The sequence below is a fragment of the Glandiceps talaboti genome, chromosome 19 (assembly GCF_964340395.1).
Source record: "Glandiceps talaboti chromosome 19, keGlaTala1.1, whole genome shotgun sequence".
Classification (NCBI taxonomy): domain Eukaryota; kingdom Metazoa; phylum Hemichordata; class Enteropneusta; family Spengelidae; genus Glandiceps; species Glandiceps talaboti.
In genome coordinates this window covers 5,892,399-5,909,787 of record NC_135567.1, presented here as the reverse complement: position 1 = coordinate 5,909,787, position 17,389 = coordinate 5,892,399, and the positions used below count along the sequence as shown (strand labels likewise).

General features: G+C 35.2%; 1 protein-coding gene across 1 annotated transcript in view; it reads left to right on the top strand.

Annotated features, from left to right (window-relative positions):
• Positions 1 to 17,389, top strand: part of LOC144450346 (uncharacterized) — a 94,360-nt gene that overhangs the window by 19,096 nt on the left and 57,875 nt on the right. The window contains exon 3 of the mRNA XM_078140948.1: positions 12,825 to 12,923. Within this exon, the coding sequence (XP_077997074.1) occupies positions 12,825 to 12,923 (99 nt within the window). The remainder of the gene's footprint in view (positions 1 to 12,824; positions 12,924 to 17,389) is intronic.

Genomic DNA, 17,389 nt, shown 5'->3' with positions numbered 1-17,389 from the left:
GTACTGATTGGTAGTTCAGTGTCTTTCAACTGTGTACTGATTGGTAGTTAGGTATCTATCAACTGTGTACTGATTGGTTGTTCAGTGTCTATCAACTGTGTACTGATTGGTTGTTCAGTGTCTTTCAACTGTGTACTGATTGGTAGTTAGGTATCTATCAACTGTGTACTGATTGGTTGTTCAGTGTCTTTCAACTGTGTACTGATTGGTAGTTAGGTGTCTATCAACTGTGTACTGATTGGTTGTTCAGTGTCTATCAACTGTGTACTGATTGGTAGTTAGGTGTCTATCAACTGTGTACTGATCGGTTGTTCAGTGTCTATCAACTGTGTACTGATTGGTTGTTCAGTGTCTATCAACTGTGTACTGATTGGTCTTTCAGTGTCTATCAACTATGTACTGATTGGTAGTTAGGTGTCTATCAACTGTGAACTGATTGGTAGTTAGGTGTCTATCAACTGTGTACTGATTGGTTGTTCAGTGTCTATCAACTGTGTACTGATTGGTAGTTCGGTGTATATCAACTGTGTACTGATTGGTTGTTCAGTGTCTATCAACTGTGTACTGATTGGTAGTTAGGTGTCTATCAACTGTGTACTGATTGGTTGTTCAGTGTCTATCAACTTTGTACTGATTGGTAGTTCGGTGTCTATCAACTGTGTACTGATTGGTTGTTCAGTGTCTATCAACTGTGTACTGATTGGTTGTTCAGTGTCTTTCAACTGTGTACTGATTGGTAGTTAGGTATCTATCGACAACTGTGTACTGATTGGTAGTTCAGTGTCTTTCAACTGTGTACTGATTGGTAGTTAGGTGTCTATCAACTGTGTACTGATTGGTTGTTCAGTGTCTATCAACTGTGTACTGATTGGTAGTTCAGTGTCTTTCAACTGTGTACTGATTGGTTGTTCAGTGTCTATCAACTGTGTACTGATTGGTAGTTAGGTGTCTATCAACTGTGTACTGATTGGGTGTTCAGTGTCTTTCAACTGTGTACTGATTGGTTGTTCAGTGTCTATCAACTGTGTACTGATTGGTAGTTCGGTGTCTATCAACTGTGTACTGATTGGTAGTTAGGTGTCTTTCAACTGTGTACTGATTGGTTGTTCAGTGTCTTTCAACTGTGTACTGATTGGTAGTTCAGTGTCTTTCAACTGTGTACTGATTGGTTGTTCAGTGTCTATCAACTGTGTACTGATTGGTAGTTCAGTGTCTTTCAACTGTGTACTGATTGGTAGTTAGGTGTCTATCAACTGTGTACTGATTGGTAGTTAGGTGTCTATCAACTGTGTACTGATTGGTTGTTCAGTGTCTTTCACCTGTGTACTGATTGGTAGTTAGGTATCTATCAACTGTGTACTGATTGGTTGTTCAGTGTCTTTCAACTGTGTACTGATTGGTCTTTAGGTGTCTATCAACTGTGTATTGATTGGTAGTTAGGTGTCTATCAACTGTGTACTGATTGGTAGTTCAGTGTCTATCAACTGTGTACTGATTGGTAGTTCGGTATCTATCAACTGTGTACTGATTGGTTGTTCAGTGTCTTTCAACTGTGTACTGATTGGTAGTTAGGTGTCTATCAACTGTGTACTGATTGGTTGTTCAGTGTCTATCAACTGTGTACTGATTGGTAGTTAGGTGTCTATCAACTGTGTACTGATTGGTAGTTAGGTGTCTATCAACTGTGTACTGATCGGTTGTTCATTGTCTATCAACTGTGTACTGATTGGTTGTTCAGTGTCTATCAACTGTGTACTGATTGGTCTTTCAGTGTCTATCAACTGTGTACTGATTGGTAGTTCGGTGTCTATCAACTGTGTACTGATTGGTTGTTCAGTGTCTTTCAACTGTGTACTGATTGGTAGTTAGGTATATATCGACAACTGTGTACTGATTGGTAGTTCAGTGTCTTTCAACTGTGTACTGATTGGTAGTTAGGTGTCTATCAACTGTGTACTGATTGGTTGTTCAGTGTCTATCAACTGTGTACTGATTGGGTGTTCAGTGTCTTTCAACTGTGTACTGATTGGTTGTTCAGTGTCTATCAACTGTGTACTGATTGGTAGTTAGGTGTCTATCAACTGTGTACTGATTGGTTGTTCAGTGTCTTTCAACTGTGTACTGATTGGTTGTTCAGTGTCTATCAACTGTGTACTGATTGGTAGTTCAGTGTCTTTCAACTGTGTACTGATTGGTTGTTCAGTGTCTTTCAACTGTGTACTGATTAGTAGTTAGGTGTCTTTCAACTGTGTACTGATTGGTTGTTCAGTGTCTATCAACTGTGTACTGATTGGTAGTTCAGTGTCTTTCAACTGTGTACTGATTGGTTGTTCAGTGTCTATCAACTGTGTACTGATTGGTAGTTAGGTGTCTATCAACTGTGTACTGATTGGTTGTTCAGTGTCTTTCACCTGTGTACTGATGGGTAGTTCAGTGTCTTTCAACTGTGTACTGATTGGTAGTTAGGTGTCTATCAACTGTGTACTGATTGGTTGTTCAGTGTCTATCAACTGTGTACTGATGGGTAGTTCAGTGTCTTTCAACTGTGTACTGATTGGTAGTTAGGTGTCTATCAACTGTGTACTGATTGGTTGTTCAGTGTCTATCAACTGTGTACTGATGGGTAGTTCAGTGTCTTTCAACTGTGTACTGATTGGTAGTTAGGTGTCTATCAACTGTGTACTGATTGGTAGTTCAGTGTCTTTCAACTGTGTACTGATTGGTTGTTCAGTGTCTTTCAACTGTGTACTGATTGGTTATTCAGTGTCTATCAACTGTGTACTGATTGGTAGTTCGGTATCTATCAACTGTGTACTGATTGATAGTTTGGTGTCTATCAACTGTGTACTGATTGGTAGTTCGGTATCTATCAACTGTGTACTGATTGGTTGTTCAGTGTCTATAAACTGTGTACTGATTGGTAGTTAGGTATCTATCAACTGTGTACTGATTGGTTGTTCAGTGTCTATCAACTGTGTACTGATGGGTAGTTCAGTGTCTTTCAACTGTGTACTGATTGGTAGTTAGGTGTCTATCAACTGTGTACTGATTGGTTGTTCAGTGTCTATCAACTGTGTACTGATGGGTAGTTCAGTGTCTTTCAACTGTGTACTGATTGGTAGTTAGGTGTCTATCAACTGTGTACTGATTGGTAGTTCAGTGTCTTTCAACTGTGTACTGATTGGTTGTTCAGTGTCTTTCAACTATGTACTGATTGGTTATTCAGTGTCTATCAACTGTGTACTGATTGGTAGTTCGGTATCTATCAACTGTGTACTGATTGATAGTTTGGTGTCTATCAACTGTGTACTGATTGGTAGTTCGGTATCTATCAACTGTGTACTGATTGGTTGTTCAGTGTCTATAAACTGTGTACTGATTGGTAGTTAGGTATCTATCAACTGTGTACTGATTGGTTGTTCAGTGTCTTTCAACTGAGTACTGATTGGCAGTTCAGACACACTGTCTCCTAGGTTTTATATTCTTCAGTACTGAATCTCCAATAATGAAGGTCTTCATAGGTTTATTCTGGACGTTTTCTACCTGAGGGCTTCTATCTTCAATATAATTGTAATTACAATTTGATGCCACCTGCTTAAAACTGAACAGCTGAAAAAAAGTTACATGTGCTGTTAACATTGAATTGAAGTAAGGATAGACACTGGGGTGGGTGGAGGGTGGGGGGGGGGTACTGAAGTTTTGGATTGTCCAAATCCTACGACACCCCCTCCCCCCGGCCTTAAATAATGACGGCTCTCGTATGGACCCCAATGGAAATAAGTCTTTAACTTTGTGGGTTATCCAAGTAATTCAACAATTTGTACTAGTTTTTATTTGTATATCTGTACTGTCGATCTTGTTGTTTTACTGAAATAAACTAAACTATTTACTCTTCTCAATAATAAATCCATGCTATGATGCATAGAAGTTAATATACATTATCATGTTTCATGGTCAAGATGTCACAGTTTTACAAGCCACAGTTTTACAAGCCACAGTTTCCAAGTCACAATTGCTGTCCTCACCGGTCTCCCATATTTTATAGACTTTTTAATGATTGCATACAATTCTCTAAAAGTTAGTTATCTACCAGAGTGCTAAATCTGATAGATATATTGTTAAATTAGTTTTAATCTTGATAGTCAGTTTGTAGTCAATTTCAAACATATATTTCTCCTACCTATACAATAAAACATGAAGAAAATAAACTTAATGTAATTATGTTTGGCTAAATAACCTACAAGCCTGCCAGGATTCGATACTCATTTGTTCATAACTGAACTTGTCAAAATGGTGTCGGTGGTATGTAAATCATAAAATCTGAGCGGGTTTTTTTGACAAAATCATTTCTGAAGCTGAATCTTTTGACCGATACATAATTTTATTTCCATTGGTCGTCAAGTTAATGACTTCCATGTTTCATCATGGGTGTTGCCATATACCCTATGCACTATAGCACGGCTGTGGAGTTGAGTGTTAGTCAGTCAGATTCGATTTCTTGTGGTTTATTAGCACAACTGAACTGAAGGTTCAGTAGTGCTATAGGCATGGCAAAGTGCCTGTCTATCTGTCTGTCTGTCTGTCTGTCTGTCTATGTGTGTGTGTGTGACGTGTGTGTGTGTGTGTGTGTGTGTGTGTGTGTGTAGACAACTTGCAATAATTCAAGATATATCAAATAAAACCTTTATTTATTGAGAACTTAATCAGAAATGTTTGTATTATTGTATTCATAATTATGCTTCAAATGAGTACTTGTGTCACCAAGGTAGCACATCCCTTTTATGGAATGAAGTTGGCCATCCCCTAAAGAAAGCATGCCTATATTGGGTTCTTCAATAATACAAAACCTCTGTACTGAGTCAGCAAATGTCAGTTTCTACATTTCATATTCTTTTCAAACTAAATTGCTTATAATGATGAAGTCAATTGTTGACAAAATCACAAGTTTACACTTTGACCAATGTTAGCTTACAAGTGGTATATTAGCTGGTTGATCTTGAGTGTGCTCTTTTCAACACACTTTGTGTTTTGAAAGACATAGTCAAGATCAATCAGGAAAATACAAATCTAAGACCTACTTGACTGCAAGTTAAATTTAACATACACAAGGAAATCATTGTAATTTATTTGCTATTAATTTCAAATTTGCCATTGAATTCAGGGCTTGCCCTGCCTGACCGTAGCTGGCATGCACTATGTACCCCTGTTTATATATGTAAGTTACAGATATTAAAATAGACTTTGTGAATATATTCATAGCAACCAGATATTTATTTCCCCTGATGTTGTAAACGTAATTTTGTCAAGATATGACTCATACAGTATTTGTAGTTGATATGATATAATCATCTGATGTATGGATAATGAACCAATATGGTAGCCTAGGTATAGACTATGTAGAGAATAGTAGACACATTCACTTGTACAGAGGATAGTGTATGTATGTATATATGTATAATTGTGTCTGTCTGTCTGTCTGTCTGCATGTTAACTTTAGGGGTAACGTGTGACAACAAATAAAGCAAACGAGATCTATTTTCCTTTCAAAATAATAACTATTTTATTCAACATTCTTGGTAACTATGGTAACTATGAAGTAGAAATTTCAGAGTGTTGTTACCTTTGTATTAAAGTAAACTATAATGTGGAATTAAAAGTATCAAATTAAAAAAAATGTGTAAAAATAAAATATCCTCATCAAAATAATGCAATGAATGGTTCACTTCATAACCAAGTTATCTCCTGAAATTGTCTCCCATATAATTTTATTTATTATTGACATACATTGTATTGCCAGTGTACAGTACAGTATCATTGAACTTTTTGTAAAATAGGTTGAATTCTTTCCAGACATTTATGATCACTAAAAGGTACTTCAACATCGTTGAGTCGTTAGTAGGTGTGTGGTGTCCTGGTTCATGCCCCAAATATAGTGAACAAACAGAGAAAAATTAGTGTCCTGGTCCCTACCCAAATACAATAAACATCTAGAAAAATTAGTGTCCTGGTCCCTGCCCCAGATACAGTGAACAAACAGAGACCTTTTCGATTCAAGCTCAGGGTCATTGTCAAAATTCAAGGTCTACTTAATTTGTTGGACTTTAGTTTTATCGAAACATTCATTGAAACCTTTCCGTATACTTTCATCAGATATGACCAGTAGAGCTGTAAGATGGTCAAGGAAATAGCCAAACATAAAATATTTCCGTAAAACATGAAAAAAGTACATATGAAGTTGTTTTGTAACAAACAGCTGTTACCAAGACAACTGCTGTCAATATCCCCAATTATACCAAAGTGTTAATATACTAATCTGAAAGTGCTATTGATATAATGTAAGTGTTTGTATATAGGGTTTTGGGGACAAGTAATTCACTGATTATATGATCCTCTCAATCCAAGGTCAGGGTCATCTTTTTGTAATTATTAGTTCCCGCCAGACAAAGTCTGGGATGGGGACTTATGGATTGGGTTCCATCTATCCGTCTGTCCGGCGCTGTTTCTTGGAGACGTCTGGACCGATTTTTTTCAAACCTGGTACAGGGGGTACTATGGCATACATGTGCACGTCAATTTGTTTTATGATACAATCCAATATGGCTGCCTTGCATTTTGTTTGTGAATTTTCCATGTCCAAAGCCATAACTCAGACATGCTTGAACAGATCTCATTCAAAGTTGGTATTAGGACAATGTTCTATGACATACATGTGCATATCCATTTCCGTCATGATTCAATCTGATATGGATGGCTGGCAGCCATTTTGTTGGTGCAGTTTTCATGTCCATTGCAAAGCCATAACTCAGAATTGCTTGAAGAGGCCCCCCCCCCCATACCCGACCCATCCTTTCTTGTTGAATGGTTTATTCCATGACATCATCTTGAAGAGTAGGTATGTCCCGTGTCCAATGAGGAGACACAGTATGAGTAGGCATGTGTCATGTCCAACGAGCAGACACAACATATCTAAGTCTGTTTGATTTAGCTTCACAAGTGTTGTTGCGTGATCAGGGTAGTGATATCAAGAAATCAAATTGTAATTTTTTGTGTATCAAACTAATTGTATCATTGTTGGGTGCAATGACTTTACTAGAGATAAGAAGCACAGGAATCAACATCAAAATGACAACATAAACTGCCAGTTCCTTAAATTAAAACCAAATCATAGTGGGGGCTATGTCATTCTCAATGACTTGTTAAAATACTGTCGGAAACATCAGATGAGATCTTTACAGTGATGAAAAAGCCGCAGAAAATATCAATTTTTTTAGTCTTTCAGGAAAAATACAGCAAAGGCATTTGCTGAGCTGCTTTTATTACAAACTTCTGTTACCAAGACAACTGGTATCAAGATCACCAAAATATTAAGGTATTGAATATCGCAGGGTCCTGAAAGTGCTGCAGATATGACACAAGTGTCTATATATAGGTTTTAGGGGACGGGTAACACACATATCACATGATCTTTTTGATCCAAGCTCAAGGTCATAGTCTATTTACAAGGACACTGAAATATTTTAACTTTGTTAATCGAAATATTCACAGGTGTTTTCCCTAACTACCACTAAGACATAATGTGTAAGACTGCAAATCTATTAATATAGATATTGTAGACTGCAATCTACTTTTGTACTAATAAACACTAACAGACCAGACTATCACTATAGTCTACACTTGTACACATAGAAATACTCACTGACTAGACTATTACCATAGACTTCAGTCTACACTAGTACACATAGAAATACTCACTGACTAGACTATTACCATAGACTTCAGTCTACACTTGTACACATAGAAATACTCACTGACTAGACTATTACCATAGACTTCAGTCTACACTTGTACACATAGAAATACTCACTGACTAGACTATTACCATAGACTTCAGTCTACACTTGTACACATAGAAATACTCACTGACTAGACTATTACCATAGACTTCAGTCTACACTTGTACACATAGAAATAGTCACTGACTAGACTATTACCATAGACTTCAGTCTACACTTGTACACATAGAAATACTCACTGACTAGACTATTACCATAGACTTCAGTCTACACTTGTACACATAGAAATACTCACTGACTAGACTATTACCATAGACTTCAGTCTACACTTGTACACATAGAAATACTCACTGACTAGACTATTACCATATACTTCAGTCTACACTTGTACATGTACACATAGAAATACTCACTGACTAGACTATTACCATATACTTCAGTCTACACTTGTACACATAGAAATACTCACTGACTAGACTATTACCATAGACTTCAGTCTACACTTGTACACATAGAAATACTCACTGACTAGACTATTACCATAGACTTCAGTCTACACTTGTACACATAGAAATACTCACTGACTAGACTATTACCATATACTTCAGTCTACACTTGTACACATAGAAATACTCACTGACTAGACTATTACCATAGACTTCAGTCTACACTTGTACACATAGAAATACTGACTGACTAGACTATTACCATAGACTTCAGTCTACACTTGTACACATATAAATACTCACTGACTAGACTATTACCATAGACTTCAGTCTACACTTGTACACATAGAAATACTGACTGACTAGACTATTACCATAGACTTCAGTCTACACTTGTACACATATAAATACTCACTGACTAGACTATTACCATAGACTTCAGTCTACACTTGTACACATATAAATACTCACTGACTAGACTATTACCATAGACTTCAGTCTACACTTGTACACATAGAAATACTCACTGACTAGACTATTACCATAGACTTCAGTCTACACTTGTACACATAGAAATACTCACTGACTAGACTATTACCATAGACTTCAGTCTACACTTGTACACATAGAAATACTCACTGACTAGACTATTACCATAGACTTCAGTCTACACTTGTACACATAGAAATACTGACTGACTAGACTATTACCATAGACTTCAGTCTACACTTGTACACATAGAAATACTCACTGACTAGACTATTACCATAGACTTCAGTCTACACTTGTACACATAGAAATACTCACTGACTAGACTATTACCATAGACTTCAGTCTACACTTGTACACATAGAAATACTCACTGACTAGACTATTACCATAGACTTCAGTCTACACTTGTACACATAGAAATACTCAATGACTAGACTATTACCATAGACTTCAGTCTACACTTGTACACATAGAAATACTGACCAGATTGTATTTACACATTGTAGAGTTCTGTTTATTTTTATGCTACAAATAGAAATATACACTATTTTCTAAATTATTGCTGTTTTTAGATTTCAAATTTATTTGTGTATTGAAAATACAGTCAAAGCGTGAAGACTTCAAATTTTCATTGAGTGTAAGACATTCTTAGTTTGCTATTATGAGCTGCAACAATTAAAAGACATAATATGGATACAATACTTTAGATAGAGACTTGTTCATGTTTCTATTCTATTCCTCGAGCTGTGTAGCTGTGATGGGGAAGAAACTACCCCTGTATGGTTCCCTTACATACAGTGCCAGTACTTTGATCTGCAGATCACAGTATTGCTGTCTGGAAAGTCCACCAGCTGGTAGCACTGATGGTAAACTCTCATGAGTTGGTGGCCAAGTGACCCCCCCCCCCCCTTTTTACTAAATACACACGCTCCTCAGAATCAGAGATTGATTTCTTTACATACACAGCACCAGGGTCATCTTTAGTAAATCTAAAGTGATGATATGCACTGATACCTCTGTGACACTTCATATACTTTTTACTCATCCCACCACTCTCTCCAACTGATAATTTGATTCATTCTGACCATCATTAGTTGTAGTTTGAGATGTATAAGGCCTAGAAGAGTTGACCTTTGAACTCATATTTACAACATGACATAACTACTATAGTTATCATTCCTCCTGTACAACTGACGTATCTTACCAAAGACAGAATCACATAATACATTAAGGATGACCAACTTCCATATAATGGTATTGGATATCTTCATGCATCCCTTTACTACAACGATATCTAAAATATCAATGATGAATAAAATACTGTAAGACACTTTTGTTCTTATTTTGACCTGAAAGGTTGTATGCATCAAATGGTAAAATCAAATGTACTTTAAATAGATCATTTACAAAGATTATGTTGACCTGGAACAATTCATTCTCTAAATGGTTCATACTCTGCTGTTGCTGGAACAATTAATTCTCTAATCCAAAGCATTTCTTGGTGAAATAAAACATCCTTGCATCATATTGTTATTATTATTATTATTATTATGTTATTATTGTTATGGTGAGATTGTATCATTCTCCAAAAATTCTCAGATTACTAAATTGTTTGTTAGTTTTTATAAATAACGTGCAAGACGCCCTTATTTGGAAGACATTTTTCTGAAAAAAGGACCATCGAATATTCGTATGCACAATAGTCAGGTGACTTAGCAACTTGATTGTTACATGCCGGATAAAAGCACCAAATATGACATGAATGTTCCTAAGGATTTAAATTTTGAGCATAGGAGTCCACCTGAATATTTGCATAAACCAGTAAAATTCAAAATAATCGCCATCAACCTTGAAAAATCATGTTTCAGCAAAATAACCTACTGAAAAACAATAATGTTGTCATGAATCATGCTTAAGATTAATTTATTGATTTTATCCTGGAAGCTTTTTTAGAATATATGTATTTATGTTCCAGATATATGGATAACATTCCCAATGACATTATTACCATTGAAAACAGCTATAATTATGGGAAATCATTTACATAAAGGTGCCAAATTTGGCATGATTGTTTCTCAGCACCTGCTAATTGATTTTAGCTGGAAGCTCTTCTAAAAATTGGAATACATTTGCATATATCAGTCAAATTAAAAATGGCTGGCATCACAAAATTTAAAATTGAGAGAGAAAACAAATCTTAGCAAGCAGAATCCAATGTTAACGAGCCTTCACTATAAAAAGTAATGTGAAGTACGATTTGTGTTTCTGCATATCTGGGTTGGACCCCCAAAACCCTTTCAAAAAGATTACCTAAAAATATCATAACTTATAACTCATGACTTATTTTTTCGCCCCCAATTCTTCCCAGAAATTGTGATCCTAGAAATTATTGATATTCTGATAGTGACCCTTCTGACTCCCAAACTCAGGACTTTTTTTAGGGAATTATTTTGAAACTTATGAAAGGGTTTCAGAGCCCCCCCCCCCCCCCCGAATCCTTTCTATTATTCTCCCATAGAATCTGATAATAGATATTATTGTATTCTCCCTTCCCTTCTCCACCCAAGAAAAAAAAACTTCCCTACGAAAGTCCCACCTTTCAGCCTCCTATAGTAGTATAAGAACTGATGGGAAGCCCACACTTCCAGGATACGATACTATCAGACATTAACACTCAAGTCATGACATTCCATGTATTGGTGTTTTCTAGCAAAGGTGCTGGTCCCATCAGTTCTTATACTACTCAAATTAAAGAAACGTTTTCATGATATAACGATTCCTGTGTTGGAAATTGTTGTCTAAGCTACTACCAGAATTGCAAAAAAATAGTAATTTTGGAAGTTCTTCATATTCACATGTAGACATTACAGCAGAGATTGCTGTCATAGTTAGTTTCTGACGAAGAGCACATGTCATGCATAAAATCAGAAGGTATCTTGTCATTTTTATACATTCTCTTGAGAATTTACCAAGAAACTTGTGAAGTTATACAGTGTTTTTTCTTACAATCACTAGTTTTCCAAGAGAGTAATATTCTTCCAGACGTTTCCAAAAGAGGTCTGAATTCTGAATTCTTCTTCCATCATACAATTCTTGTAACATTTGGCAAAATACCATTTTCAGTAATGGGCATTGTAGTTATATTCTGACAAGAGCACTTTATTCTCCTGATTGAGCTGTCAAATAACATGTTATTTTTCAGAACTAAGGATTTTTTTTTTAAATGTAGCAAAACATTTTGAATTTTCTGATTTATGCACATTTATATTCATGTTTATAGTTCTTTTCTTGGTCATTATCAAAAAACAGCTCACTGAAAACAAACATTTTTTGCTCTTAATTCACTATGATTTTTTTGCAAATTAAGCTAGTTCCTATGAAATACTCATTCCAATTTGATGTCTTTAAGTAAGATATTTCTCTGTAACATGGAATAACTAGAGTTGGCAATGCTATAGGCATGGTGAAATGTGTGTGTGTGTGTGTGTGTGTGTGTGTAAATAATACTTACGTCTAAAATTTATCTTATGATATTTGTTATGCTTAAAATATCATTGTACACATCATACTTGTAGTGTTCCATCTGCCTTTAAAATGATTACATTACAGATACATTATTATACCCAAACGGTTTTTTCCGGTTCCAAACAATGTGATGTCATGTAAATGACAGAATCTATTTTTTTAGAAGTACAAGTTCACTGTAACAATATGCGTTAAGAACCACACAGAACATGGTACTGTGATTGACACATTTGACCATTTTGAACACAGTATGGCAAGGAATATTATTGAGGTGCATGTCTAGGAATGTTTGTGATTTTACCAAAAATATCATCAATTCTTATAATGACTTCTGACAGGTATTTTATCAAAATAAATACTTTTACAGTACACATTACATGTAATAAATACAAATAACGTCAAATTTTAAATACATAGTTTTTTCTATGTGAACATTAACCAATCTATATATATAATAATAATAATAAGACTTGGGAAACATTTCAAGTAATTTTACACATATTATTGATATAATACATTGCAATATTATAACAGGAGGATTAATACATAATGTGTCTTTTAATTATAGTTGAACAAGACAAGTCTACATTATGGAGCTGAGAAAGGGCATTTGGATATCTGTAAATTGTTGCTGAAAGCTGGGGCCCAAGTAAATGCTGCTGATGACGTAAGTTGATTTTAGATGACTAATATCTTATTTATCTACTCTGTGACATATACACACATCCCAATGTGACGTCAATTGATTTTTTCAGAGAATATTTTTACAATAATTTAACTTGATCAGGTAAGTACCGGCATATTTTCATAAAAAAATCAGCTCCCCTTACAAAAAGATTTTATAGATATTTTGTAGACAACTATAGAAATTCTATAGAGTTATATTTTGACATGTTTTTCTAACAGACTAGAGATGTGATTAGCCTAGGGGATTACCCTTGTTTATTCAAAGTTAATGTACAACTATATTCAAGCAATATGAACAGACGTAAAAGAAAGTTCAGAAACACACAATTCACCACAATTGCATTGGTGACTCAATTCTACTAGGTCTGTAAATTTGTGTGTTTGGATGATACTTCTTTTCAATAAAGCTTACAATTTGATATTAAGGCTGCTTTTACAAAAACTTGTTGGGGGATATTTTAGGGGTGGGGACAGGGATTAATAGACAAATGAATAAATATTCTAAAAATGTATGCAAATATACCTAGCAACAGCTTTGGTGAACAATGGTTTCACAGATTGATATTTTAGAGAGCAACATCAAATTAGGGTGCATGATATTTTAGGGGGTGGGGGAGATATATACAACCACACAATCTTTTGAAAGGATAGCAGAAATATACACTCAACTTGGTCACTCATGTAATTTCTGCCATCCTGCCAAATATTTCACGCTCTGTCAGTATGATAAGGTTCAATGTGTGGTTCAACACAAAATCTTACTATGCTACAAATTTATCATCTAGGATGTCAACATTTATACTAGAATTACTACATTTCATCATCTACAATGTAGAGAACCAAAATGTTATCAACATTGCTACATGTTTTTGCATAGGTTACCAATGTCTTAGATTGTCAACATACATGGAGTAACAATATATACTTAGTTAGTGATGATCTGCTTAAATACTGGTATCTCATAGAAAGAAATGTACCACAAGTAGTAATGTTGGTAGGATTTTAGCTGTGACTGACAGTAAAATGTAGCAATATGAATAATATGTTTGTCAAGACAGAATGCTGTGTTTCAGGACAACTGGATTCTATTGTATATAGTTTTAAAAATTGAAATTCATTTAAATAAACATTATGGTGCTAAAGAACACTCATTAGATCTTTTAGCACAACTGAACTGATAAGGTTCAATAGTGCTATAGGCATCACTATTTAAGTGTCAGTCTGTCTGTCTGTCTGTCTGTCTGTCTGTCTGTCAGTCTCTGTCTGTCTGTGTGTGTGTCTGTCTGTGTGTGTGTTTGTGTGTTTGTATGTGTAAACAACTTAAAGTCAAAAACTGCTGAACTGATTGCCATGATATTTGTTTTTTCAATTACCTTGGGTGTCTAGTTGGGAAATTGTTTAAGACAAAATGATCTCATTACCGCTGTGATTTGGGTAAAAAATGTGATTTTTGTTGAAAAAAACTTAAACTCAAAAACTACTAGGCAGATAGGTCTAAAATTTGGTGGGAACATTCTTAAAGGTGGTTAGATTAAGAATTCTTCACATGGTGATTCCATCAATAATATTATGCAAATTAGGGCTAAAAATGTGTCTTTTTTCTACCAGATTAAGCTTAAATTTCATGGGAATGTGGGGATCTGCATGTGCAGAAATCTCAAGCACCATCATGGTGATCTCATTAGTGATCTGCAAATTAGAAAGAGGGGAAGGGGACTCCGAACACCATCAATGTTAAATATGTGTATGACATTGCAGTACTGCTGCAGAGAACACTGCAAGCACTCATACAAATACTCTGAGTATACCACACTTGTACTCACATGTCATGGGGTTCTATCATAATCCTTAGCAACATACCTTGCTTAAACCTGCACTAGCTGCAACAGAGTCCATTTTTAGCACAACTGAACTGATAAGGTTCATTAGTGCTATAGGCATGCCAAAGTGTCTGTCTGTCTGTCTGTCTGTCTGTCTGTCTGTCTGTCTGTCTGTGTCTGTGTGTGTGTGTGTGTGTGTGTGTGTGTGTGTGTGTGTGTGTGTGTGTGTGTGGATGTAAACAACTTAAAGTCAAAAACTGCTGAACTGATTGCCATGATATTTGGTGGGTCCATTACCTTAGGTGTCTAGTTGGGAAATTGTTCAAGTCAAACTTATCGTACAACTAGTTTTTGATTAGGGTCAACAAATCTGATTTTTGGTAAAAAAAACATAAACTCCAAAGCTACAGTGCAGATCGGTCTGAAATTTGGTTAGAATGTTCTTAAAGGTATTTAGATTAAGAATTGTTCACAACATGATGATCCCATCAGTGATATGCAAATAAGGCATGAAAATGTGTCTTTTTGATCAAAAATCTGTATTTCATAAACAGATTTGTCAAAAATCTATCATTCTAAAATACCTAGCAGATTGGGCTGAAATTTAGTGGGGATGCATCTGGGCATGTGTAGATGAAAGTGTATTACCAACATGATAATCCCATTAGCAATATGCAAATTAGGTCTAAAAATGTCAATTTTGCTCAAAAGCTTACATCTTGAAACTACTTAGTACTTGGTGAATGGGGTTGAAACATGTTGGGGATGTTTTTGGAGGTGTTTTTCTGCAGTTATTGTTGAAAACATTTTTAAACATTTGGCCCTAGCAACCATAACTACGCCCTTAGCAACAGTGAAATAACAATGCATATTACAAAGATAACAACAGGGATGGTAGGTAAACAAATGCAGATTCAAAAAATGTATGAAAATATGCCTAGCAACCAGACCACGCCCATAGAAATGGCTAATTACAGTTGTGCTACAATGCCATTGCTGCTATTTTTGACACCCCGAAGTATAATGAATCATGTGTATGTACGTAAACATTTATGTGTACATATATGTATAAGTGTGCACAGAATAAAATACAATTACAGTATTTGATGGTCTAGACCATATATCACCACCCCCAATGTTATTATAGCATACAGATTTGATTACCCACAAATTAACAAGTGCAATCTCATTTGATAAGTTATTCAACAGATTTATACATATATATTGTTGATTGTTTTGATTAGAAAAAATAGAGCTAGTGTAGTTTTAATGTCAATAATCAGGAATTATATGAAGATTTGTTTGTGATCTGATGTTCATAATGATTGCTGAAAAACACTTTGTACATAACATAACTAATCCTGTATGGATGAGAAATGGGTATTTTGTTAGTATTTGTTAAAAAAATGTACCATCTTTTTAGCAAATCTTTTTTAGCATAACTGAGCTTCTTAGGTTCAGTAGTGCTACAGGCATGGCAAAGTGTGTGTGTGTGTGTGTGTGTGTGTGTGTGTGTGTGTGTGTGTGTGTTACTGGGCAGATTGGTGTCAAATTTGATGGGAACATTCGTAGTGTTGTTTAAACTAAGAATTGTTCATAACATGATGAGCTCATCAGTGATGTGAAAATTAGGTCTAAAATGTGTATTTTTTTATCAAAAATCTTTAATTCCAAAACGGCTGAGGATATTGGGCTGAAATTGTTTGGAACATTCTTCAGTGTGTTTATATTAAGAATTGGTCAAAACATGATGATCCCATCAATGATGTGAAAATTATGTCTAAAAATGTCAATTTTGGTGGAAACTTACAAATGTATCTTGAAACTGAAATTGCAAGGTGAATGAGTTGAAACTTAGTGGAGATGTTTCTGGAAATGTTATTCTTCAGTTATGGTTGAAAACATTATGAGGAAATTTACCCTAGCAACCATGACCATGCCCTTAGAAACAGTGAAATGATGCATACTGCAAAGATAACAACAGGGATTGGTAGGTAAGTGAATGCAGATTCAAATATGTATGCAGATATATCTAGCAAAAAGACCATGCCCGGCCCATAGCAACAACTAAATAATGGTTTATATTGGAAAGATGAAAAGTTGGGAGGGCTGAGGCAAGTTAATAAAGGTTCCAAAAATGTATGCAAATATGCCTAGCAACAAGAACACCCCCATAGCAGCTAAATACAGTTGTGCTACAACACCATTGGCGGTATTTTCTAAAAAATGTAAAATACACAGACCAAGTCTATTTTTGCAGAACACTGAAAAAATTGTAAACGGATTAATTGTAGTACATTGTACATACAGGAAAGTGAATTGTAAACAGTCAACACAGATAATCACAAGTAATCAAGCTTTTCATGCATGGTGACATTTCAATAAATTGTAAAGTACAGATTTATTCACAGACTAGAGATGTGATTAGCCTAGGGGATTACCTGTGTAAAGTCAAAGTTAATTTACAACTATATTCAAGCTATATGAACAGACCTAAAAGAAAGATCCCATATTACAATTTATTGTATTTTCACTTTAGAAATGTCAAGAAAATCTGTATTGTGTAATCAACTATAGTAACAATGCAAGATGACAATAATTATTGTATTATGTCATAGATGGCATG